Source organism: Corvus moneduloides, chromosome Z (genome assembly GCF_009650955.1).
Source record: "Corvus moneduloides isolate bCorMon1 chromosome Z, bCorMon1.pri, whole genome shotgun sequence".
NCBI classification, from domain to species: domain Eukaryota; kingdom Metazoa; phylum Chordata; class Aves; order Passeriformes; family Corvidae; genus Corvus; species Corvus moneduloides.
In genome coordinates this window covers 58087508-58114287 of record NC_045511.1, presented here as the reverse complement: position 1 = coordinate 58114287, position 26780 = coordinate 58087508, and the positions used below count along the sequence as shown (strand labels likewise).

At 45.2% G+C, this 26780-nt stretch overlaps 1 protein-coding gene and 1 long non-coding RNA gene across 6 annotated transcripts in view; one reads left to right on the top strand and one right to left on the bottom strand.

Moving 5' to 3' along the window:
• ACER2 (alkaline ceramidase 2) overlaps positions 1-26349 on the top strand; it is a 52610-nt gene extending 26261 nt beyond the window's left edge. For 3 of the 5 annotated variants that reach the window (XM_032095923.1, XM_032095926.1, XM_032095929.1), the window contains one exon: positions 24998-25230. In XM_032095923.1, the coding sequence (XP_031951814.1) occupies positions 24998-25196 (199 nt within the window). In that variant the 3' untranslated portion in view covers positions 25197-25230. Of the gene's footprint in view, positions 1-24997; positions 25231-25474 lie in introns of those variants that run through there. The other 2 variants (XR_004237448.1, XM_032095925.1) reach the window with 1 other exon arrangement.
• On the bottom strand, positions 8249-22391 carry LOC116437769. The gene is made up of 3 exons (XR_004237449.1): positions 22378-22391; positions 15774-15776; positions 8249-8334 (listed from the first exon to the last, which is right to left on the bottom strand). It is a non-coding gene; the product is annotated as an uncharacterized LOC116437769 (long non-coding RNA).
• Positions 26350-26780: the final 431 nt, after the last annotated feature.

Sequence of the window (26780 nt, the reverse complement as noted above, 5' to 3'; positions counted from 1 at the left end):
TCCATATGCGGCTCTGAGAGCCAAGAGTCTTCCCACGGTTCCTCCATAGTTTAGATACGGAATAGCAAAGCAAAACCAAGAAGAGGAATCCAAAGTTTCCAGGGTTTACTCACACAAATCAGTCGCTTAGGGATCGGGGATCGTTCTGCTCTCAATTCTCCACCATTTGTTGCAGTGGGGATCCTGCAACACGCATATATCAAACCAGGAGTCCCGTGGAAAGGAAATATATATGGACAGACAGATTCTTGATAGCTGTTTCAGAGATGTTTATTTCTCCAGCCGCATGGCCGGGGCTCTGCCCAGGAACTGTTCCAGTCACGGGACCAAGGGTCCTTCTGCCCGCGCAGGGAACACAAACCAACCAATGGGAACGAGGCTGAGCAGGGGCAGGGAAGCCCCGTGTCTGTGCCCTCAGGGCCCCTCTCCCAGGGCTACACGGCGGGGGAGAGACCCCAACAAAGAAGTACTGTGTAAGGAGTGGTGTAGTGTTGGGGTTTCTTTCCATCTCCATTGAAGTCTGTATACTAAATGTTTGTGGAAAACATGTAATACTTTGCAGCATTAAACTGTATTTGGAGTAAATATTGTTTGCTTTTTCATACATCATGTTTGTGGAGAAGAATGCAGCTGCCAGTATAATGCCTTGAAGTATAGTAAAGATAATTTTTCCCTTACGCAGATACCAGCAATTCTGACTCTCTGAGGAGGGAGACTGCATTAGCTAGAAGACCATTAATTAATGAGATAGTGATTACTTTTCATATCAAACTGGTTTTTGCAACTTGAATGAATATTTGAAAACTGCAAGTGCATGAATCAAAAAAGACAAGTAGCAAGAAATGGCTGAAAATGAGTGGCCTGTATTTCCACAAATAGACAAAACTGGGTCAGAAGTACCTCTGGGAGAACAAAGTGAGGATCTTCAGTGTATGTTATCTAAGACTGCGCTTCCAGCTTAAGGGAGTGAGGTTGTGGCTATATAGTAGCCTTGCACCTGCCGCTCCCCTCCTGCTTCCCTTTTACCGTAGCTCGTCTCACTTCATGTAAAAGACCATTTTTGAGACATTCATGGACCCTCATAAGCAATTATAATCAAGCTTGAAATAGCTGTTGTGTGAAAGCGTAGCTATAATTCAAGAATGTTACTCAGTCATAGTTAATGTCTATAGCTGCTAAAAATTCAAAAACAGCTGGTGGGTTGGCTTATAGATTGTTGTGTCACTCGGTCTGCTCTTATCTGGAATTTATGGGCATGGTTTCCCATGGAAACGAGAGGAGCATCATCATACCACTGCATTTCCCTGATAACTTCAGAGCTGCAGGCTTATTTTGTCCAAATCTGACAGAGGCAAGAGCCTCAAAGGTAATTTTGTGCAAAAAATGGTCAGGTAGAAAAGCCAGGCCTCTGAGACAAGCTATTGTTAAAATAATAGAGAACTTACCCAGGAAGGAAATCAAAGCAGTGCTCAGGTTCAGGATTTACTTTCACTGTGGTTCGTACCAGCTATAGCATCAGGAGCTACTGACACATGGAAAGAATTTCACATGCTTCTGTTCCAGAGATAGAGGAATTCCTTTCTCGTGTAACACACAGAAATCAATGTTTTTCTCCAAACTTATATGTCAGAAATTCCCCCAAGAGGTTGGTTGGCAGTGTCTTTTTTGCTATACTCCAGGCTTTCAGTTAAACACAGTGCAAGCTGAGAAAGACTGCAGTTTGAAGGAAGTGACTTCCATGCCACAAACTCAGGAACCATAAAAACCTGTTGGTAAACTTCCAGCATGTAGTAAGGAGGTGAGTAGGCGTTGGTTAAAAACAAATTGTGTCTACCTAATTTAGTTTTCTTCTACAACAGGTTATTTGTTGTCCCTGTGGCTATAGAGGAAACAGTATTATTAGATTTTGACACATAAGAGTTCTAGCACAGTCTGACAAGACATTATTATAAAAGTGCTAGAAAATCTGTTTGATAGAAGTTCTGTCTGTGGATTTGTGAAAAATTGTTTTGATAGCTGTTTCTGAGCTGTCCTAGGTGATCCATTATAAAATCAGAAAAAGGTGTAAAGTGGACCTCAGAGAAAGTCATTCCTGGGTCACCTTCTGTTTAATTGTTCAGTAGTGCCCACATAAAAGTTACTGATAAAGTCTGCAAAGAATACTTTGAGAAAGAAGTCTAAAATCCAAAGGTAGTTGGCTGAATTGTAATAAAAAACAAGACCAAAACTGAGTAAGAACAGTGTATTAAACCTATATAGTTATTATTGACAATGCTGATTGCAGAATAACTAGGAAAGAAGTTACTAATACTAGAACTGAAGGATTAATGTGGATCAGGAGCCAAATATAATACAGTAAGACATCATCTCATTAAAAAGAAAGAAACCCGACATCATACTGAAAAAATTCTGAAAGACAGGAAGAAATCCTTTCCTTCAGAGAGTACCAATGAGGATTACCAGCAGTTGGAAGAAACCAAAGGCCCATATGGAGAAACAGACTTAGCCTTAAAAAAGTGTGAGATAGATACGAACATGATGTAAGTATGTACATGGAAGTGTGCAAAGATTCAGAGCATTAGGAGAGGGGAGGTGCAGGAAGCACAAGAGTGGACTGTGGAGGGTCAGGATCTCTATCTCTTAATGAAGATACATATTTAAGGAGCAATTGGAGCAGCTGTAGGCATTTGTGTAGGTGATGGACACGTCTGATCCTGCCTTGGGAGAGGGATATGGAGTAGTTGGTGGCAGTCTGGAGACTCAGACACTGATTTTTTTTTCCTCTTGTTGCCGGGCTTATGCACATGGGCTGGACATAGAATGAAATGTGGGCAGAGGTAAAGATGAGTACTTGGCCTGATTGCACTGGCAGAGAAATACCAACTGTACATAAGAGCATAATTGTGGGCATTACTGGAAAGTAATTGTCATTGAAATCTGTGTAGACTCTTAGGTTAGGAAGAATCCAGGAACACAAAGGTTGAGCTGTGATCATGCTTATGGGAAATACTTTGTGACACTGATGATTTACAAAGTCCAGTCTGTTTGGAGAGCACAGAACACACAGAATCACAGAATATTCTGATTCGGAAGGAACCCACAAGTATCATTGAGTCCAACTGTTAAGCAAATGGATTGTATGGGGGTCAAACCCTTGACCATGATCAAACCCAGCTGAGGTGCCTTTACATCAATCCTCACAGCATGGGCAATAAGCAGGAGTTGGAAGCCACTGTGCTGCTATAAAGTTGTGACCTTGTTGCCATTACTGAAACTCGGTGGGATGAATCCCATGACTGGAGTGCAGCTGTAGACAGCTACAGGCTGTTCAAAAGGTACAAGGGAGGAAGGAGTGGTGGAGGGGTTTCCCTCTGCATCAGTAGATGAATTGAGTGTGAATATTTATCTTTCAAGAGCCATGAGCATGTCAAAAGCCTGGGGTTGAGAAAAGGGCAACAAAGGGAACCTTGTCGGTGGTGTCCACAACAGCCTCCTGATCAAGGACAGCCTATTGGTGAAGCCTTCTGGCTCCAGCTGCAGGAAGCACCGCTCTCACAGGCTCTTGTCCTGCTGGGGGACTTCAACCACCCTGACCTCTGCTGGGAAAATAGCCCAGAGAGTTGTAGGAGATCCAGGAGACTGCTGGAATGCATGGAGGGTAACTTCCTGACCCAGGTTAACAGACAGCCGTGCCAGAGGGGGTGCAATACTGCATCTGATGGTCACCAACGTAAGCAAATGTATCAGAGACATCAGAATAGTAGGCAGCTTAGGCTTCAGTAATTCTGCATTGGTGGAGTTTGCACTCCTGAGGGAGGTAGGTCAGGAGAAGTGTGAAGTTAAGACCCCGAACTTTAGGAAAGGAAATTTCCAGCTCTTCAGGGAGATAGTCTGTGGGATCCCCATGGACATTGCTGTCAGGGACAAGGGACTGAAACAGAACTGACAGATCTTTAAGGAAGTCTTCCACTGAGCACAAGAGGAATCTGAGCAATCTGAACACTGAGCAATCTGAACACTGAGCAATCCCCAGGAATGAGAAATTGGGCAAGGAAGGCAAAAGACTAGCATGGCTGAGTAGGGAACTGCTGGTCAAACTAAAGGGAAAGAAGCAAATGCAGACAGTGGAAGCAAGGACCCATGACCTGGGAAGGGTATAGAGATGAAATTCAGTTGTGTAGGGATGGGGTGAGGAAGGTCAAAGCAAAATGAACTAAACCTGGTATGGGACACAAAGAATCACAAGGGCTTCTACAGGTACATTAACCAAAAAAGGATGGTCAAAGGTGTACTCCCCCTAAAAATAAGACTGGAAAACTGGTAATAAAGGGTGAGGAGAAGTCTAAGTGACCTGATGAGCTGCATCCCAGAGTCCTGAGGAAATTCACTGATGTAGTTGCCAAGTCACTCTTCATGATATCTGAAAAGTCGTGGCAGTCAGGTGACATCTCAGGAGACTGGAAAAAGGAAAACATTGTACCCATCTTTACAAAGAGCAGAAAAGAGGACCCTGGGAACTACCGACCTGTCAGCCTCCCCTCTGTGCCTGAAAAGATCTCAGAACAGAAGATGCGCTAAGGCACAAGGAGGACAGCGAGGTGATTTGAGACCTCCAGCAAATCCTGCCTGACCAGCCCATTGGCTTTCTGTGATGGAGTGATTACATCAGTGGGCAAGGGAAGAACAACCCCAAAACAAGATGTCATTTATCTGGACTTCTGTAAAGCCTTTGACATGGTCCTTGACAACATTCGTCTCTCTAAATTATAGAGCAAGAGGTTCAGCAAGTGGACTGTTATGTAATAAGGAATTTGTTGGATGGTTGCATGCAAAGAGTAGTGGCTAACAACTCAGAGTCCTGATGGGCATCAGTGACAAGCGGTGTCCCTCGGGTCTGTATTGGTACCAGTATTATTTAGTATCTTCATTAATTACAGAGATGAAGGGATCAAGTGCACCCTCAGCAAATTTGCAGACAACAACAAGCTGAATAGTGCAGTTGCCACACCTGAAGGACAGGATATCATCCAGAGGTACTTGGATAAGATAGAGAACCGGGACCATGGGAATTCTATGAAATGTACCAAGGCCAAGTGCAAGGTGCTGCACCTGCATTGGACGAACCCCCGGTTCCAACACAGGCTGGGGATGAACAGATGGAGAGCAGCCCTGCCCAGAAGGACTTGGGGGTGCTGATGGAGGAGAGGCTGGACATGACCCAGCAATGTGCACTCACAGCTCAGAAAGGCAAGTGTGTCCTGGATTGCATCCAAAGCAATGTGGCCAGAAGAGCAAGGGAGGGGATTCTGCCCTTCTGCTCCACTCTGGTGAGACCCCACTGTAACAATCCTCTCTAATCATAGAGGAGCGAAGACAACTCTCTGTGAATAAAGCAGAAAGAACCCTGAGGTTCAAAAATTCTCCAAAATGAGATTAAAGCCAAACATGATTAAATGTTTATACCAAAAAATTGATTTATTTAATTTAATGGTAAAAGAGGCAAAGAGAAAGAAAGAGAAAAGAAAGAAGTAGAAAAAGAGGGGGGGGGGGAGGCACAGGAAGAGTGACAGAGACAGATTAAGTAGAAACATACCACCACCCTGTGGGTCCCAGTGATGTCTCGTTGCTTCCCTCCATCTGGTCTTCTTGGTGGTGGGGGTCTCCCGCCCAAAGGTGTAAAATCCAATGGATTCATATATGTTTGGGACAGTGGGAACACCAAGGTACCTCCCCTGAGGGGAGGCCAGGTTTGACACTGTCCCTTGCAAGACTTTGGATCAGTTGCATCATTTTGCATCACATGCAGTGCTCTGGTGCAGGGTCTGGGGAACCCTTTGGGGGGGAATTTGATGGGCCATGACACCCCCTCAGCTGCCCCTCACGTGAATGTCCCATATATATGGCTGTCCTGGGGTGGGGGAGCTAGTCTGAGCTAGTCTGTGCAGCAGAGCATGGGTGTTCACTGCCTCTGAGGTTTTTTGCCATGCCCCTGAAACCCTCCTGCTCCCACCTGGGGGGGTGTCTGTGCAAACCTGGCAACAGAGAAGCCTGGAGCTATGGCCTCCACTTGGAAGCTGCTGGGCTTGGCTCTTCTGTGAATGCTCTCCCAGCCTTACCCATTACTTCCCACTACTTTGTTGCTTTGAACAACAGTGTCACTTTCCTTGTCTTGAATAGCCTTAGGCAGTTTAACTCACAGTTCAAGGTTTCAGTCAGGAAGCCCATTTAGGGTGGGCTTCGGTGGTGCAGCTTCATTGTACAGTTTTACCATAATGGGCAAAAACCTTTCTGACAATGTTTGAGCCATGAATTATAATATTTCAGTCTCTGACACCCACCGGGCATTCTGTGTCCAGCTCTTGGGTCCCCAGCACAGGAGGGACAGGAACCTGTTGGAGCATGTCCAGAGGAGGCTCAACAAGTTGATCAGAGGGATGGAGCACTTCTTGTATGAGGAAAGGCTGAGAGAATTGGGATTGTTCGGCCTGGAAAAGAGAAGGCTTTGGGGCAACCTAATTGTGACCTTCCAGTACCTGGAGGGAACTTACAAGAAAGATGGAGAGAGACTCTTTACAAGAGCATGTAGTGACAGGACAAGGGGAAATGAACTGAAAAAGGACAGACTTAGCATAGATGTTAGGGAGAGATTCTTTACTGTGAGAGTGGTGAGGCACTGGAACTGGTTTCCCAGAGAAGCTGTAGATGCCCCATCCCTGGAAGTGTTCAAGACCAGGCTGGATGGGGCTCTGAGCAACCTGGTCTAGTGGCAGGTGTCCCTCTCCAGGGCTGGAGGGCTGGAACTAGAAGATGATTAAGGTGCCTTCCAACCCTACCCATTCTATGAATCTATGATTCTCTAAAGCTTCTTACAAAACATTTTGAGAAGCAGTGAGGTTCTGTCTCTATTCCCATTATCCCAAGTATCTTTATGTCAGGATTCCTACTGCAATGCCAAAGTAAGTACAGCACCTTATTTTGTTGCAACGGTTCTCTTAAGTCAGGTAACTCTGTAAAACTTGTTTTTCATGTATCTCATAGACTCTGTGAAACATTCTTAGAATTACAAAGTGATCAGCTTAATAAATACTAAAGAATGAAAATATCGACAACCCACAAGAACAAAACCAAAAACTTCTAAGGGAGTTGTTTTGATTCTCATATTCTCATATACCCTTGGTATCAATCGGGAACATGGAGAATTTAAAGAATATAAAAAGTCTAGAAGTTGTCTCTGAATGACTTTCATGGGACTGGATGAAAGGTAAAACATCTTTTGATCAAAGAGTGGTGCAATATGGTCACAGCATGCACAATTCAAGTATTCAAAGACACATCATCAGCAACCACACAGGTAGAAAATGAGAGCAAAAGCGCTTGGATAACAAAGTATACATTTAATGTAAAAAGATAGAAGTTATTTGAAAACTCTGCATACACACAATATTTACATAATTTGCTGTGGGACTTCACTCTGTTTGTAGTGTACCATTTATGACCACATTTTGTCAGGTGCTCTTTCTCCATGAAAAAGGAAGTTACAGGCCCTTGCGGACACTAGTTTACAGTGACAAGTGAGTGACATGATCTGGAAAAAACTGTTTTCTGAGAGAAAGAAAAAAAACAGTGCATATTTGAACAATGAACCAGAGGGCAAAATCTGCACAAGGCTGAATATTGTGTTTGTATAGAAGTGATACCTGTTATTGACATTAATGACTACTTGGAGAAATTGCTTAACAGCTGGAATGCAAAACTAGACGTCTGTGGGGAATAAAGGGCTGTCGTGGTGGTGACTGTCTGTTCAGGGAAGATGTTCTGCTGACAAGAGGAAACTGCTAAGTTGCCCAAGAAAGAAGTGGGAAGGAAACCGTGAATGATGGCCTTACTGGTAGGTAGGAGGGGAAAAGTCACAAGTAGACAGCTGCCTAGGGAGAGACTATGAAGGGAAAAAGCCTCAAACAAAATGTGGGCATTGTAAGAGGACTGCAGAGAAGGGAAGATGACCTACTTTTTTGTAGAAATCCATACAGCCCTGCAACGTGATTCTCCACATAAGCATATTTTGGAGTGATGCATGCCTTGTAAGTCCGTCTACAGGACTGTGGTCTGCTTCTCTGCTTGCAGTGCACCAAGCAAGGATTGCAGTGTCCTAGGCAAACAGATAACTAAGTGTTTCAATATTGTACTCTCACAGCTGCACATAGTATCTCCACAGAGACGTGATGTGGTCTGTCTCACTGACCACAGTATCTGGACCACCTTTGTTAATTGCTAAGCTGCTTTGCTAAAAGGAGATAAGTTGATCAATACAGCAAACCCCATGTTTAAAGCCTGCTAGAAATCTTCTCAGGAAGTCATGTAAATCAACAGCGGTCAAAAGCAGGCTCAACCCTTCAAAAATGCCTCAGGAAGATTTTTGCCTAGCCTGTTGTTCAAAAATTCCAGTGCTGCAGTAGCCACATTCTCTTTTCATTCCAGTAACACAAGCAGAAGGGACCAGTAGACAAATAGACTGCAAGACTTTTACTACCAGCATGTGTGCAGTATGAGGAAGAAGGCTATCATAGGGGAAGACTCCCTGCTGGTCCTGCACTCACATGTCTGGCTGAGTCAGGGCTTTGATGGTGCAGAAGCCCCCTGGGTAACATGCTAGCTAGTTTTCCCTCTTTGTGAACTGCAGTGAAAGGGATGGGTCAGGGAAAAGGTGAGAAGATGCTAACTGCAGCTTGCCTTCTGAATTTAGCCATAAAAGAAACCCCAAAACCAATCAAACAAAAAATACAAACCACAAACCAAAAAAAAAAAAAAAACAACCCAAACCAACCATGGCAGAAGTCACTCAGTATATTAGTGATGCCTGTTGCATCTTCCTGTAGAAACAGAGAGGTGTAATCGCAGTGTGACTTTTACTAGTCCACTTCCGTAATCTGAGTAAGTCCTGATCCACAAGAAGGGAGTACATAATTTGGACTATCTCTGTAGTATCATTATTGTATTTGGAAGAAATGAAGAGGTGGTGATGTGAAGAAAAGTTTAATTTGAAGGTTGGACTGAAGCAATCTGGTTCTAGGGCCTGCCTTAGTTTTATAGATGGGATGGCTAATCTTGGTTACTTTAAACTCTTGGCAGTTATTAGGGCCACTGGAAGAATGAAATGTTAAACCTGTGCTCTTTGCCCCTCATTATATGCACTGGATTTATCACTTCTGACTTTTTCCAGAAATCTTTAGCTTTGTTACTTGTGATGCAATATCTCAAATTCTCTATCCCCAGATGCCCTAACACCTCATAGAGCATGACATGAGGCATCCACCAAAGGCAAGACTACATCTGCTATCTGTCTAACAAATACTTCCTTCTTACTTCATGCTCTGTGTTCATTTTGTGTCACGCCCTGAACTGCGATGGACAGCACTATGTCTCACCACTGAGGGAAAGGGATATATAGCCTGGGGACGGAAGAAGCCTAGTGTGCCAGAAAAGAGCTGCAATGTGCACTTCCAATACCAGTTTTAGCTTGACTGCAGAAGGGGAGAAACACTACAAGGAGTAAAATGCATAGGAAAGGAAAATAACTCATAAATAATGTTGGTGAGCACTTTCGTGGTGTTTTGCAATCGCAGACCATGTTGGCACAGCAGCCTTGTCCTTTGACCTTACTGTTGGTGCTTTTTCTTCAAATCTTTCCTTGCTAGTTACCTATTTTGCTGGTTAACCTGATGTGTGCTCTCACAATTCAGTGTCTTTGTAGTTGTCCTCTTTTCCTCTCTCTCTTATTCACTGCAGCAAATAAAACTGCTGTGTCCTGGCTTTCAAACTCATACCTCTGCTAGACTGAGTTATTTATCTTTAATCTTTAATTCTCTGTCTGTGCAACCACTGCCAGTGATTGCAGTGATGAAAACTAGTACAGACAGCAGAGCTGTTAGATACCTTCTAACCTGCTGATACTGGTGGCAGTTTGTGGCTGCAGTGTTCAGCAGCACTGAAATGCCTAAATACATAATATACATTGGACGTGAGTATACAAAATAAATTTTAATGTAAGCCATAATATAAAGACCTTTCCACAAGCGGTGCTCTGCCTAAAGTGAAAGGTGCTACATCACTTGCAAAAGGGGAGATCAGCTGCTGCTTAAAGGCTATGTTATCTTAATGCTGCACATTGCTGTAAATTATATGAAAGGCCAGTCCTCCACTGAACTATGATGAATGCCTGACCTCAAATATAGCTTTTAACTGTGAATATCAGAATTTAATAGCAAAGTGTGAGAGTTTGTTCCTTTTTACAAGTGCTAAATGTTTTTTTGATTCAATATTTTTATACTTGGAAAACTGAGGAGTAAAAATCTGTCAGTCCTCAGACTGTAGCATGCTGTTTTATAGCTGATAATTATTTGCAATATGAAGAATAATAAAGACAACTTAAAAATGCATGTTTTATCCTGGTCAGCAATTGGATGCAAGTATTAGTGTTTGCTGTAAGGCTCTATGACTTTTTCTACTACAGCTGAGAATTTAGATAAACAAATAATTCTTACTATTTTAATTAACCACAGCTTATTTACAGTAGAGAAGAGTATAATCTGTTATTATTGCTATTTCCTTCTGGGAAGGTTAGATGTGGTGTAAGTAATTCAAATCACTCTGTGATCTCACTGATTACTGCAGTAATCAAAGCTATAGCATAGGCAGGACATCGACAAATGTAACGTAGAGTGGAAGACGGACCAGGGAAAATCACAGAAGTCTTTTTCCCTGCTGGCATTTGTGGCAGATAAAAGTGCTACATCATAGAAAAGGCCCTGTATGTGGTATTACTGATGTTATTTCTTGAACCTAAACAGCATTTAGGAAGTAATTGCAACCTTGGGAATTTCAGCCTATTTAGTATCTTAGCTGGAATCAGAAATGGAAAGAGCAGAACTGCAGTATGAGCTGTCATTTTTTTATATAATTTAACTAGAATGTGTGGGTGATATCATCTTGATAGCGTGAAGAAAATGCATAGAAAAAAATGCCTTGACTGTGGAAACAGCTTTGAAATCACTGACAGGTTTGCAGCTGAATGACAGCTTAGGTGCTCCAGGAGACCTCATATCAGGCTCTCTCTGTGAGAAACGAGCTCTTTGCTCCTCCATTCATTATGGAATATATGATTGACCCTTAAACTGTTCCTAGCAATAACCACACTGTCAGGAAAAAGTGGACATTCTAACAGAAAAAAACCTTTGAAATATTCTGCTGTGATCTCTTTTTTTTCTCTGTTCCCATTGCTCCTCCCTTCTCTGTTCATTTTAGGAAACAGATGACTCATGCAATAGAAAACCATAAATGTAAAACATATACTGTACATGTAAAGCACAGGTAAATGTAAGCATATATGGCATTATTTGTGACTGTATAAATGTGCAGCTGAAAAGATTGTATGGTCCTGGACCTTGCCTTTATAAGGTGAAAGCTTTAAGAAAAATGGGTGAGACAGTTGGTACACACCATAGTATCTGAGTACCAAAGTGCATGCTAACTGATAGAGAAGTCTTGTTTGATAGCATGCAGGATAGGTCTCTGTGAGGCAGGTTATTCATTCATTCCTTCAAGAAGGAAGGCTTTAAAAGCAAATAAAGCCTCGGTGGGTGAAGACTATGATGCAAACTCATCAGGCCATTGTTAACTGGATGCTAGGAGGAAGGCAGGTTGCAAGCATTTTCAGTCAGCACTGGGGAAGGCCTCGGGAAACATCTTCTCAGTGTAATTCTGTTGCCACTAGAGATCCGTGACAAAACCAAGACAAGTGGCAGATTACCACACATTTCTGTTGAAGTTTATCACTAGAGAAAGAAAATTCATGTATTTTGTCCCTCAAAACATGCTTAGCTGAACTTTAATCAGAAGGGTAGTAGTTAATCCAATAGGACATGGTTCAAGAAAGAAATTGTACAGAAATGTTACCCTCCATCAGTATTAGGTCTGCAATTCAAATACAAAGGTCAGCTGTCTTTCTGTGTATTTCTTTTCATATGTCCTCAACAGAAGAAAACATATGTCAAATTTCCTTCTTAATATAATCCTGAAAGCTGTTTTAATAAAGTGTGGAAAAACTTTCTAAAATGTAAGGAGTTGCTAAGTCCGTTGACTGTCTGAAGTTGCTTAGTACCCAGATGAAAAAACTCTACCATGTTAAGCAAATTAACGTCTCTGACAAATGTAAGCCTTTGATGGTGTTTAAACCATCCCCCCAACATATTCAGCCAGGAGACACCTCAGAGATAGATGTGGTGTAATACACATAGAGGAATGAATCAAATGTCAGAGTCATCACAGAATCAGAGAATGGTTTGGACTGGAAAGAACCTTATAGATCCTCGAGTTAAAACCCTCCACCTTCCACAAGATCAGGTTGCTCAGAGCCCCATGCAACCCAATCTTGAACAATTTCAGGGATGGGGCATCCACAGCTTCTCTGGATAACCCATTCCAGTGCCTCACAGCTTTCACAGTAAAGAATTTCTTCCTAATATCTTATCTAAACCTACACTCCTTCAATTTAAGGTCGTTCCCCCTTGTCCCATCACCTATCACTACATGTCCTTGTGAAAAGTCTCTCTCCAGCCTTCCTGTATGCCCCTTTAGGTACTAGAAGGCCACAGTTAGGTCACCCCACAGTGTTCTCTTTTCCAGGCTGAACATCTCCAGCTCTCTCAGCCTGTTCTCACAGGGGAGGTGCTCCAGCCCCCTGATCATCTTCATGCCCCTCCTCTGGGCTTGCTACTGTAGGTCCATGCCCTTTTTATGTATGTGTCCAGCACTCCAGGTGGGGTCTCACAGAGCAGATGGCCAGAATCCCCTCCCTTGCCCTGCTGGCCACGCTGCTTTGGATGCAGCCCAGGACACAGATGTGTCTCTGGGCTGCAAGTGCACATTGCCAGGTCATACTGAGCTTCTCATCCACCACCTACCCAAAGTCCTTTTCCACCCCGCCTGTGTTTGTACTTGTTATTCCACTGACTCAGGTGCAGCACCTTGCACTTTGCTTTGTTGAACTTCATGCAGTTCACACAGGCCCACTTCTCAAGCCTGTCAAGGTCCCTCTGGATGGCATCCCTTCCCTCCAGCGTGTCCACAGCACCACACAGCTTGGTGTTGTCAGCACCCGTTGTTGCTGGGAGTGCACTCAATCCCACTGTCCACAACACAGATAAAGATGTTAAACACAGCTGCTACCAATACTGACACCTGAGAAACACCACTCATCCCTGGTATCCACTTGGACATCAAACCGTTGACCGCAACTCCAGCAAATTCCTTATCCACTGAGTACATGTGTCAAATCCCTATCTTTCCAACTTAGAAACAAGGATGTAATGCATGACTATTTACCCTTTAAAAAAGGGGGGGTTGTTTCCCCCTTTCCATTCAGTGGGAACTTCACCAGACTTCTCAAATACGATGGATAGTTGTTGGGGTTTTAGGAGTTCTCCTAGTTTTTTTCTGTTAAAGGAATTTTCCCCATTGCTAGGAGGACAAATTGCTGGGTGCTTAAGAAAAACAAAGAGCTAGCCACTGGAGTGGGGTGCATCTGGCTACTCTTTTGTTTCACCTGGGTGTGCGGTTAGTCGGTCCCTGAACACCGGAGAGGGAGGCTGTTTTTCATCAGCTGCTTTTCCTTCTGTGGAGAAAAACCCCAGGATCCCAAGCCCGCCTTCCCTGCCCCGCTGGCAGCCGGGCCATGGCCGCCCTGCCCCACCGTTGCTTCGAGCCTTCGCTACTCTGTAGCCCTGCTCACCCTGCCTGCCCAGACCTCCGGGGGGTTCTCCGTTTACATACATCTCGTCTGCCATCCGTGGGATTTGTGCTCGTCCCCGCCACTCCAGCCTGCCGTTCCTGAGGGTCCAGCTGGACACCGGGATCGGCTGCCCAGGGGTTTGTGAAGCCTTTGTCCCATCCCTTCCCGGGATCCCAGGGCACCGGTGCCGCGTGCTCCCCGAGCTCGCTCCGGAGCGCCCCCTGCAGCCGCGGGGGAACCATCGCACCTGCCCTGCTTACCGGGAGCCGCCAGCGCCCCTGCCGGCTGCGAGCGGAACTGCACCCGAGGGGAAAGGGCCCGACAGCCGAGAAGGCTGGCACTGGGTTTGTGATTGATTGCTGTTACTGCCAGAGTTATTGTTGTTTGTTTGCCTTGTTATACACATTTAGATATATATTAGTAAAGAACTGTTATTCCTATTTCCCACATCTTTGTCTAAAAGCCCCCTTGATTTCAAAATTATAATAACTCGGAGGGAAGGGGGGTTGCATCTGCCATTCCAAGGGAGGCTCCTGCCTTCCTTAGCAGACACCTGTCTTTCAAACCAAGACAATAGTGGCTTAGCCACTTCCTCGGCCAGTTCCATCAGGCCCTGTAGATGTATCTCATCAGGTCCTATGGACTTGTGAACCTTTATGTTCCTTGAATGGTCTCAAACCCAGTCTTCTCCTGGAGCAGGCAGTTCTTCATTTTCCCAGTCTCGGCTTTCAACTTATGCAGCTGGAGCATCTGCTGGTGAAGGCTGAGGCAAAAAAGCTGTTGAGTACCTTGGGCTTCTCCATGTCCTGGGTAATCAGGTCTCCCACATCCTTTGTGAGAGATCTCACATTTTCCTTGACCCTTCTTTTATTGCTGATTTTGTTACCTCTGATGTCCTCGGTGAGATTTACATCTGTCAGTGCTTCCTAACCAGATCCCTGGCTCTTTTGACAATTTTCTATATTCCTTCCAGGCCACCTTTCCTTGCTTCCACCCTCTGTAAGATACCTGTTTGTGTTTAAATTCATCCAGGAGCTCCTTGTTTATTCATGCAGGCTTATTGGCATTCTTTCTTGATTTCCTGTTAGTAGGGATGCATTGCTCTTGAATCTGGAGGAGATAATCTTTGAATATCATCTAGATCTCTTTGGCCCCTCTTCCCTGCAGGGCTTTATTCCACGTCACTCTACCAAAGAGATCCCTGAAGACACAAAAGCTTGCTCTCCTGATGTCCAGGGTAGTGAGCTTGCTGTGTGCCCTTCTCCCTGCCCCAAGGATCTCAAACTCCACCTCTTCACGGGCACTGTAGTCCAGGCTGCCCCTGAGCTTTACATTTCCCTCCAGCCCCTTCCCATTGGTGAGAATGAAGTTCAGCATGCATGCATCCCTCCTTGTTAATCTCCTCTTCCTTGGAGAAGGAAGGTCATCAAGGCATTCCAGAAATCTTATGAGTTGCCTGTGCCCCACTGTGCTCTACCTCCAACAGATGTCAGGGTGTTGAAGTTCCCCATGAAGACCAGGGTTTGTGAATATGAGGCTGCTCCTCTCTTTTTTCAAAGGCCTCATTGGCTAAGTCCTCCTGGTCAGGTGGCCTGTAGCAGAATTCCACTATTAAGTCCCCTGTCTCTGCCCTCCCTTTAATCCTGGCCCTCTAAGACAGCTTCTCATCCAGCTCCAGGTGGAGCTCCATGCACTCCAGGTGGTCACTGACATAGAGAGCAAGACTGCCTCCCTGCCTCCCATGCCTGTCCTTCCTAAAGAGCCTGTTCCTTCCATTCCGACACTCCAATCATAGGAGTCATCTCACTATGTTTGTGTGATGCCAGTAAAGTCATAGTCTTGCAGGTGGGCACACGTCTCTGGTTCATCCTATTTATTCCCCATGTTGTCTGCATTAGCATAGAGGCATTTAAATTGGGCCCCCAGTGAGGCTGACTTTCTGTCTGGAGTGGCTGTAATTCCTTAAAGCTGCCCTTCGGGTGCTCACCTGCTGACCTCTGTATCCTCAAAAGGTTCTGGGCATGTCTAGCTGGCTCTGGCATCTACTTACCCTATGATGTGCAGGTGGGGTTTTTCTTGTTGTTCAAAAATTCATATAGTTCTTCCATTCAGGAGAGTTGACTGTATACGCAGCAGAGCTAAACTGTGAGCCCTTCTGAGAAACAATCACCTGGGATAACAAGCAGTCCTCCTCCCCTTGCTGCTTGCCTATAGCTGGCACTGCCACCGGGCTGGTGCCTCCCTCAGCCCCAGCCCGGGGACTCTGGGCAGGAGCTTGTAGCAGGCAATCTGTGCTTTCAGAACCATACCCTCCAACGCTCCATGGTTTTGCTAACCCCAACCAACATTTGCATGACTGCTGCTACAGAAAAGGCTTTAGTTATTGTAAAAGCCAGCCAGCCAGCCAGGAAAAGCGAACATGGGGAGCTCCACAACTCAAGAAGTTGAACTTAGAACAGTTCTCTGCCTTACAAATTGAAAGCCTTCATGTTGTTAAGGTACTTTTAATGTCTCTGGCTCTCCCTCCAGTGAATTTTCTGTGTTTAAAAGTGCAAAAGGTCATTCTCCTCTTTTTAAACAGAAGCATTTGATAGCAGGTATTTGCTCTGCACTAAGGTAGCTGCTTCCATGTAGCTCATGGAAACTAGATTGCCTTTGGGATCTTCACCTTTCTGTCAAATATGAGTCAAACTATCCTATGAATAAAATGCAAGAATATGTCATAACTGGATGAGGCATAAGTGCAGGCATCCTGTCATGCTTTCAAAGGAAATAATATCAGACTTTTAAAGGAAAGAGGGACAGCTGAGATACTGGGAAAACTGTTTCTGTTGATTCCCTCTTGTTTTGACTGCAACAGGCTTCTTACCTTCTGGATATTTCTTCATTACACTTTAGAAGACTGAGGTAATTGTCTAAAACCAGCAATTACGATTCCACGGGATGCATTTTATCTTTTTCTTCCTCTACAGCAATATAATGAATTTTAACTTACATACTGTCTCCCTAGCCCTTTTGTTCATGAAGAACAAAATTGTACCCATACCCACGAGTGTAGTTTCAATCTTAAGTCAGCACTAATGGATTTATCTTGCTTTTAGTTGTCTTTATGCAATTTCTGAAAGCAACAGTCCAGCAAGTAAGACACAAAATCATTCTTTTAAGCTCACTCTTTGTGCATCTACTTCATCTCCCACTGTGAAGCCCACGGAGATTTTGCTATCACTGTGGGCAAGGCCAGTGCTGTAGACACTGTTTACACTGTGAAATAAGCTAGCTTAGTTGTTAACTCAGGCTGCACTACAAAATTAAGGAAATGCAGACTCCAGTAGGAGTAATGCAAACCAGTTAAAAGGAACAAAGAACTGTAGACCTGACAGAAACAAGACAAGGGACCGTGTCATGCAGAAAACCTTTCCCTTTTGTATTCTCTCCCTGACCTCTTTTATTTGCAACTACAAGATATGATCACTCAGGCAGCACAGCTGTGCTGTCTGTGGCTTTGATCTGAGGGCTTTAGAGTGCTCTGTCATTGAAGTCTCCTGCTTGAACTTTTCCCCATTGTCCTCCTGACAAAAGGCACTGAAGGTAAAGTGAATAGATTGTTCTTCACAGTTACTCAAGGAGCATTTTCCCCTCCTTTCTGTGAATCCTATGATTCTCAGTATTGCCCTTGACCCAAATAACATCCCAGTTAGGAGAACTCACAGCAGTTCTTTAGCTTCAAGGACTGAACATTGCTTATTCACAGCAGAAATACCTTCCTTCAGGCAGCCATTTCAAACCATTGGCAATTACTGAAATGTACAATGTATTGCTTTGGGTAGGTGTCTCAGGAAGGGGAGATCATCATTCCTCTCGGGTTCTTGCTCATGCTGCTGTGGATGGAAAGCTGAAATGCATGTTAGAGCTTGTGGTATCAGATTAAAGAAAAGTCAGTAGCAGAAATTATATCAGTCAAGTTGTCACCGAAACTGCAGGAAGAACAGAAACTCTCCAACAGCATCTTTTCAGTGTTAGAGAATTTAGGCATTACTTTATTCTGGACAGGATGTGCAATAGAAATCATTTCATCCACACATGCCCGGCTTGTGCAGTGAAAATCATTCCACCACACACCACTTTACCAGACTTTTCACATACCTATACAGACAAAACCCAAAGAAATTCTCATACATTGGTCTTAAATTACACAGTTCTTAGTATTCAATCACCTGTTGGTTATTGATCCCTTTGCCTCCAATGCTAATTTGGTCCTCATTCTTTGGTCCTCTTATCAATCTTTTCCCAGATCAGGTGTGTCGGACCTCTCCAGGGGCTGGTGTTTGGGGTAATGTTTGTTAATGTTTGTTTATCTCTCATGTATCTTCTGGCTACTCCCGATCTGTAGGTTTTAAACTCATCAGGCTTCTCCCTGTGAACAGTGTCTTTTGATGAGAAACTCCAATTCCCCTTGCCCCTGGGCAAAGGAGAACAACCCCCTGACTAAAGTTACATTAAAAAATATTAAAAGTTGTATCATTTCCAACAAAGTCACCTACTTCAAGGTGACTTGAGGCAGAGGAAGCTCTGCTATTTACCATGTGTTGCACAGAAAAATGAAATAAATAGTGGTTTTCAGCAGCATTTGATTTTTATGGTCATAAAACAATATCAGCCTAACAAAAACATGTCTGTTCTGGTAGATATTCATCCTGTGCTTTCACATACCAGATGGTAGGGTGTAAGGGAATAAAGATGTTAACAGGGCCTGTCAATGCAAGGGATCCAAGTGTTCCTCTCCCATAGGTTTCTGTATCACTTCTCTGTCATAATCCACAGAGATACCTCCAAATCGCTCCAAACCGAGCCTGGAGACACTTTAGAGAAAGAGTCAGACAAGTGGGCATTTGCTTTATTCAGCGCTGGGTACATGGAGGATCGCTGCTCCTAACATGCACACACAGCACTGTACACAGCACTGATACAGTTATATTTCATGAATATTCATTACATTCCTTGGGATAGGGGTGGTTATACAAATTACTTCTCAGAAGTCATTAATATCATTAGCATACATGACACGCAAGCGTAGTGTGCTCTTGCGGTCGCACTGAGGAAGGCCCTGCGTCCTCCTTGGGGGTCATTCTGGTGAAGGCTAGTGGTCTTCCTCACAAAGCAGTTTTCACCTTTCTTTCTGAAGCATGTGCATTCCTTTGTTGGCTGTTTCAGCGGTTTCTGTGCTGGTTTCAACAGGTTCTGTTCCTGTTACCTTGACAAGGTGCATTCTGTTTCTCTTGACAAATCTAAGGCGCATCCTGCTTCTGAGGCTTGTGATTAATATTTGCTTACTCTTAATAGTTAACTCGTGCTTACATGAGTAAACTATTGATCAACTCCTTTCATACCTTATGCCAGGATAGGGTATTGTTTAAAGCAAATGCTCACATCCACAAAGATAAGAATCTCTGGAAGATGACTTTAATAGGACAAAGCAAGTGATTAACCATTTCATAACCCAGAGGACAGAAGCAGATGAAGAGCTGTAACCTCAGGAACTCACTGTGCTACTGTTCACATGTTAAAAAAATGGGCAAGACTAGTTACACCTGGAAAACATTTACTACAGCAGTCAGATGAAGGTAATGCAAAGGAAGAATGCGGAAAATCACACTATGAGAAGCCAGTCCATAAAGGACACAGAGGAGACCTGCATCTTTATTTGCAGGGAGAGAGCCATCCACTGGGCCATAGCCCCATGTGGTTTCCCTCTCTCAAGGTTTCAGACGGCGCAGTCCCCTTTTATCCTAAACTCCTGGCAACATGTTGTCTCCTTCCTTTCCACACTGGCTGAGGTACTAGGAAGGTACAGCCTTCCCAAACCACCTGCCACATATTCACCCCTTGAACCTGTCATTTTCCTCCCATGTTTCGAAATTCAGGCTATCTGGGTTCTGCAATAGACTTTGTGCAGACCCATTTGTCCGTTACCCTGAAGTTCAGGAGTCAAGCTGACTGGGTTATGTAACAAACTTGTGCAGCTTGAGGTTGGTAGAGACATTAAGATCCATTTAAAAGACGTTAACACCCATTTCTCCTAAAGACCTTCACCCACCAAATTGTTTGTAAAGACACTAGCACCCATCTTTCCTATCAGAAGCAGGGCATCAACTGAATGCCTGAAAATTGCAGCAGAAGCTATACTCCAGCAGTGTATGTGAAACAAATTGTCAGACATCCTGTGTTGGGGTTTTAGGAGTTCTCCTTCTGTTTTCTTTTTCTCTTAAAGAATTTTCCCCATACATGTTGCCAGGGGGACAAATTACTGGGTGCTTAAGAAAAACAGAAGACCTGGCCACAGGGGGAGGGGTGCATTTCTTTCACCTGGGTTTGTGGGCTATTAGTTCCCAGCGTTTGGATGGAAAGAGAGGCTGGAAGGAATTGGTCAGCATGGCAGGCTTCTACTTTTTGGGCTGCCTTCCTTCTACTGGAGAAACCCCGGGATTCCCAAGCCCGTCTTTCCCTGCCCTGCTGGGAGCCAGGCTGAGGCCGCCCTGCCCCCGCCGTTGCTCCGAGCCTTCACTACTCTGTAGCCCTGCTCGCCCTGCCTGCCCAGACCTCCGGGGGTTCTGCTGCAGCTCCAGAGTTTGATACATCTCGTCTGCCACCTGGGATTTGTGCTCGTCCCTGCTGCTCCAGTCTGCCGCTCCAGCCTGCTGTTCCCGAGGGTCCGGCCGGACACCGGGATCGGCTGCCCAGGGGTTTGTGAAGCTTTTGTTCCATCCCTTCCCGGGATCCCAGGGCACCGGTGCCACGTGCTCCCCGAGCTCGCTCCGGAGCGCCCCCTGCAGCCGCGGGGGAACCATCGCACCTGCCCTGCTCACCGGGAGCCGCCAGCGCCCCTGCCGGCTGCGAGCGGAACTGCACCCGAGGGGAAAGGGCCCGACAGCTGAGAAGGCTGGCACTGGGTGTGTGATTGTTTGCTGCTACTGCCATAGTTATTGTTGTTTGTTTGACTGGTTATCCAGATACAGATATATAATAGTAAAGAACTGTTATTCTTGTTCCTCATACCTTCGCCTGAAAGCCCCTTAATTTCAAAATTATAATAACTCAGAGGGAAGGGAGTTGCAATTTTTTTCATTTCAAGGGAGACTCCTGTCTTCCTTAGCAGACACCTGTCTTTCAAACCAAGACATCCTGTCAGCATCTTCTGTTTCATGAGTGACAGGGACAGGGGAGGGGATAAGTTAAAGGGACATTGTTACATGAGGACAAGTCTTACTCGAAGTGAAGGACACTAGACACAATAAAGGCCAGAAATATTTTAATAATTATTTTATTTCTGGTGGAAACAAACATACATTTTCACTATATCAAATATTCTGAATAGCCGAGATACCTGGAACTGTTTTGTTTGCAATTTTGTATTAAAATCTTACCTTATCCCACAGCAGATACCGGTGGAAATGATACAACTTTTAATATTTTTTAATGTAACTTTAGTCAGGGGGTTGTTCTCCTTTGCCCAGGGGCAAGGGGAATTGAAGTTTCTCGTCAAAAGACACTGTTCACAGGGAGAAGCCTGATGAGTTTAAAACCTACAGATCGGGAGTAGCCAGAAGATACATGAGAGATAAACAAACATTAACAAACATTACCCCAAACACCAGCCCCTGGAGAGGTCCGACACACCTGATCTGGGAAAAGATTGATAAGAGGACCAAGAATGAGGACCAAATCAGCATTGGAGGCAAAGGGATCAATAACCAACAGGTGATTGAATACTAAGAACTGTGTAATTTAAGACCAATGTATGAGAATTTCTTTGGGTTTTGTCTGTATAGGTATGTGAAAAGTCTGGTAAAGTGGTGTGTGGTAGAATGATTTCCACTGCACAAGCTGGGCATGTGTGGATGAAATGATTTCTATTGCACATCCTGTCCAGAATAAAGTAATGCCTAAATTCTCTAACACTGAAAAGATGCTGTTGGAGAGTTTCTGTTTTTCCCACAGTTTCGGTGACAATACCTCCACATTAGCATGCAAATTCCAAGCAACAAATTCATGTCAGGTGTTGTCTCCCAATTCCACAGAAAGGCCAGTTTAAATACACTCACTTGATTTCTCCTAGTTGTGGTTAGAGTGCTTTTTCCAGGGCCAGATAAATGGCTAACTCTGCTCCCAAGAAATGAGAAATTGAGGAAGAAGTACAATTTAGAGTAGAAAACTTACTTTTCCTATATGAATTTGACTTTCCTGATTTTTATTTCTTTCAAATTAGCTGCATATTAACTGAGATTAAAACCAGACACCAACGTAGGAGAAAGAAAGAGGTTCATTGAGCCTCCTTACTTTGCTGTTTCTAGCTCTGTGTAGCTTGACAAGCTTCTCAAAGACATCAAATTTTCGCTCTGCTGCTGACTCATTCGTGGTCCACAGATCAAAATCAGCAAGGCCTTCAGATGCAACCAGTCTGGACAAGTTGTTCCCTGCAGCCTGCTGGCAGGTTGCGTGTTGTGCAGCAAGTTTGTGTAGATCTGAATGCTGAGCAGATGTGTGCTTTCACCCAGAGCCCTCCTGCAGGTGCAGAGACCTTCACCATCCTTTACTCAGGAAATGATGGGATTCACTCCATTACTTGTCATGGCACCCAGAACACATAGAGAACAGAAGGAAATCTGTTCATCTCAGTCTAGAAGGAAAATACAATCCGCAGCTCTTCAGAGGTGTATGGTGGGGCTGAGGAAATTCAGCCCACGTGAATCTTAAGTGAGAAGACACTCCCTACATGGGTCATGATGAAAGGCAAAGTTCCATCCAAGCCCAGCTGCTCTTTATTGTACCTTGGGCTGGTGCAGAAACCTAGAGAAACCCAGAGCTTTCTTTAGGCACCTCCTCTGTATTGGCAAATGTAGTTAGTATTTACTGCACTCTCTATGATCTCTATCACTGCCCTTACTCTTTAACATTCAGAATTGAAATCAGCCCAGAAGAGGATGCTTTTGTTGCAATGAAGGCCAGCAGGGGTTTTGACTGGAGAACAGCTGCTGTAATGCTAAGTATATATTTGGAACAAGGACACGATGAGATGTACTGCCCTGCTTAATGTCCTTGCCTGACTGTGCCTTGCTCTCTCCTGCATTAAGGGTTTTATTATATCTCGTTGTTGTCAGCAGAGGTAATTGCCTGCAAATGTCCGCAAGCACACCTGCTACCAGACACTTTGGTATTAAGGTAATTCCAAGAAAATGAAAGCTTCAGCAACCATGCCAGCACCAGTTATTAATCCAGATAAGCCACCTTCCACGCACTGAGGACATGACCTGTTTGTGTTTCAGTCCACCCACCTGCCTTGACATTCTGGAAGATTAGTGTCTCTCTGGGAGATCACTGTGCCCACCTCTTCCTGATGCAGTTTGTGGCAGACCTGGTGACTAAGAGATTTTAATTGTTTTGCCCATTCCCAGATATTTCTGCTGACAAGGCCTGTATTGGGGTCTGTGACTTTAGCAGGTCTAGACAAGCTGGTACAGGTGCCAAAGTACCTTTATGCCAGTAAACGGTTCCTACTTCCTTCTGTAGGGCAGGAATGGTAGAGCTCACCAGGGCAGGTGAGGCAGTGGGTGCAGCTACATAGTGTCACCTTTCTATTGGTATCCAGACTTTGCATAAACCCGCTGTGAAACAACTGAGGATGCCCTGCTTCTACCAGTTGCTCTCTGCTCCTTCCATGGTGCCTGGTAGTGCCTGCAGAGCTGACCTTGCCACTCTATGTTCAGCTGCCAAGTGATACCACAGACAGCTAAAACTGGTGTCAGCTGTGGTGCCAGCTGGACAAACTGGCCTTGCCTGGAGGACGGCAGTGCTGGCAGTGTACCTGATGGAGCATCGTGTGGGCATTAGTCCCTTGCACTGCTTTCTTCTGTAAGCAAAACCCACGCTTCTCTCCAGGGTGTGATGGATTACAAAAACACAGATGACTTACTGAGATCCTAAGACGAGAAAAAGTGAAAATCCCAGGAATACATAAAACAGAGACTCAAAGAGAGAACCTGAGTTACATCGTGACCACTTCATTCCAGGGCTGTGGATTTACTTGTAGGTTGGGGTGCTTTCTGCTGCCTGAGCCTTATGAGGGGAAAAAAAAGGCCTGAGACCTTCCCATTCTGGGCATTGACTGTCTCCACTTGCTGGGGCACCACTTGTGACAGGAATTATTTTGGATGCTGGGCAGTGTGAGGAACAGAGAAGAGCCAGGGCAGTAAAAACAGGCCTGAGGACAGGGAAGGTTTGGCTCCACCATGCTTGTCCCAGCTCCTCTCAGGACAACACCCTGGCATGTTTTAAATAGGTTTTTAGCAGGACAGGTGATGGTGGTGGGGAAAAGCTCTCCAGAAAATTTCTTTTTGGAAAAATTGCGTATTAACAATCATGAACACTTAGCAATTTCCATTTTCAGTCAGTTTGTGGTAAAAGCTTTGCTGAAGGTTGTTCTGAGTGGAGAGTAAACTGAATTTTAAGGAATATTTTTTCAAAAATTTGTTACATAATAAAACAGAAAATGGTTTTACTGATACTTTTGCCTGAGGCACAAATGTTGCATCATACAGCATGTTAGCATGGAGCAAGCTAATGTTTCCAACACTCAAACTGATTTTTCTTCTTTCTTGCATTTTGTGATCTTAAGTGAAACTCTTTAGAGCTAGTTTTGGCTAGCAGTATGTCCTAGTTCCAGAGGATCAGACTACAATGAAAATCCGTGAAAATCGAGATACCAAATCAGCAAGAGTTGGTCATTGCTGTGAGAGGCAAATTCTGACCAGCAATATAGCATGGTATCAAGGCAGGCAGGCAGTACATGATGGCAAGAGCAGGTCCAGATCTTCAGAGGGAATTTGACAATTCTGGGAGTAGTTTCCCTTCTCCTTCACCCTAGTTAGTAACAAAGAATAGGAAATAAGTGGGGATGATGTGCGGGCAGTGGGAGCAGTTTTTTCACTGATGCCATCCAGTGCACTAAACTGTCCACAGAATCATTGAATTTATAAGGCACCACTGGTGGGCTCCTCAAGTCCAGCCTCCTTGCTTACACAGTGTCCCCTAGACGATGTTACTCAGGGTTGTATTCCTTCATTTTACAACAAAATTAAAATGGGCTGCAGAGAGACAGGAGGGAAAACCATCTGCGTCTTTTGAGACATAAATTGTAACTGGTAATTTTTATGTCAGTTTTTCTCCTAGTCTTCCCTCCTGCCCTGCTCTCTGGAACACAGTGTCCAATGAAGTGGTGTGTTTTCCCATGCCAGACAGTGACCACAAACATACCCTCCCACCCACCTCCTCCTCTGCCGCAGACAGCAAGCCCAAGCCAGACCTGCTTGTGAATACAATATTGCTGCTAGCAAGAATTTCTCTTGCTTCTTTCTAAGCCCATGGGATACTTTTCTCTCTCATGAAGAGATTAGCAGAAGTTCTATAAACTATGAACACCTGCAACCTTGTAGAACTATGTTTACTGTACAGTAGAAAAATATTTTGACAATGGATGTTTAGGATTTCTAGCCAATCCACCCAGGGGGTGGCTGATCCTTGTCCAATTAGACTATGAAGAAAAAAGTCTATAAAAGAGTTTGTAAAATAATTAAATAAATCACTCTTGCTGCACAATTCCTGCCTGTTGGATCTTCTCTCCTCTCCTCCCTATAGCTGCAGGAGACGTGATCTGCACACTCCGACGTGTCCTGCATGCTGCGAGCCAAGCAGAATTTGTCTAGAGGTACGGTGTTCCCTTTCCCCCTGCCGGACCGGGATGTCCAACAGGACTAAAAAATGGCAAACGGCGGCTTAAAAACTGACGCTGCGTTAATGGTCTGGAAAGGTGTTTTCAGTATAATGTGCACCTCCATTCCTGAAAATTCACTTTGTGAGTTATTAGACTGGGTTGCCCTGCATGGCATTTCCCCGGACAGAGACACCGCCCTGGATTTTGGGCTGTGGCAGGAGATAGGCTGTGCTATACGGTGCGACCTTCCATCTGGGGATCCAGCAGTGTTAGAATTATTAGGCACTTGGCGGTTTTTATTTAACCTGCTGATGGACCTTGACTGTGGCAGCAGAGCTGGCTCGCCTGTTTCGGTGGTGAGTGATGGAGAGATATCCGAAGGAGAGAGATGTGAAAAATCTGCCCCGGCTCCACGGGCGGAGAATGCCCCGGAGCCTGCACCAGGTCACCCTGCGCTGCCGCAGGACCCCACGCCACCCGAGGACCCCGCGCCAGCAGAGCAATTGGTGGGGGTGTCAGGGCAGCGGGAGAGCGCACAGCCCGCCTTGCCGTTCGGCTCAGCGGTGGCCACTGCTTTTCCGGGGCCAAGGCCGGGGGGTCTCGCGTCCTGGACCTCCATGGCGACTCCTAACCGGGCTGCGCAGGTGCCTGCCGCGTCAAGGATGCCCGGATGGACCTTTTTGGCCGGTGTAGCTCCGGACAGTGCTGCACATGCACCTGCCGCGCTGAGAATGCCCAGATGCTGCTTGCCCCTCTCCACAGCGGCGGATGGTGCTACGGAAAAGCAGAACTGAGCAACTGACCCTCTAATACAGCATCTGCCTTTGTTGACAGAGCTGCCGAACATATCACAGCAGCTATCGGAGCTGCTCAGCTTGCAAAAGCAGCTGTTGCAGCTGCTGGAGGCATCCCGCCCCGCGGGGCCCGCGCCTTCTGCACCTGCACCATTTGCGCCACCCACGCCCCCTGGGACAGAAGCAGAGAACCAGGAAGTGGCGCGACCAGCAGCTCCAAACCCGGAACCCACGGCAGTGCTGGAGCTGGTCCCGGCGTTATCCACTGGCACAGCGCCGGCGCTCAAGCCACCAGCGAAGCCGAGACCAGCGACAGAAGCGGTGGATGAGGCAGCTGCACCCCGGCCAGCGGCAGCTCCGAACGCTGCCGCGGCACAGGAGACAGCGGCTCTGTGCGCAGCTGCAGCACCGCAGACAGCGGCAGTAGCTTCAGCGC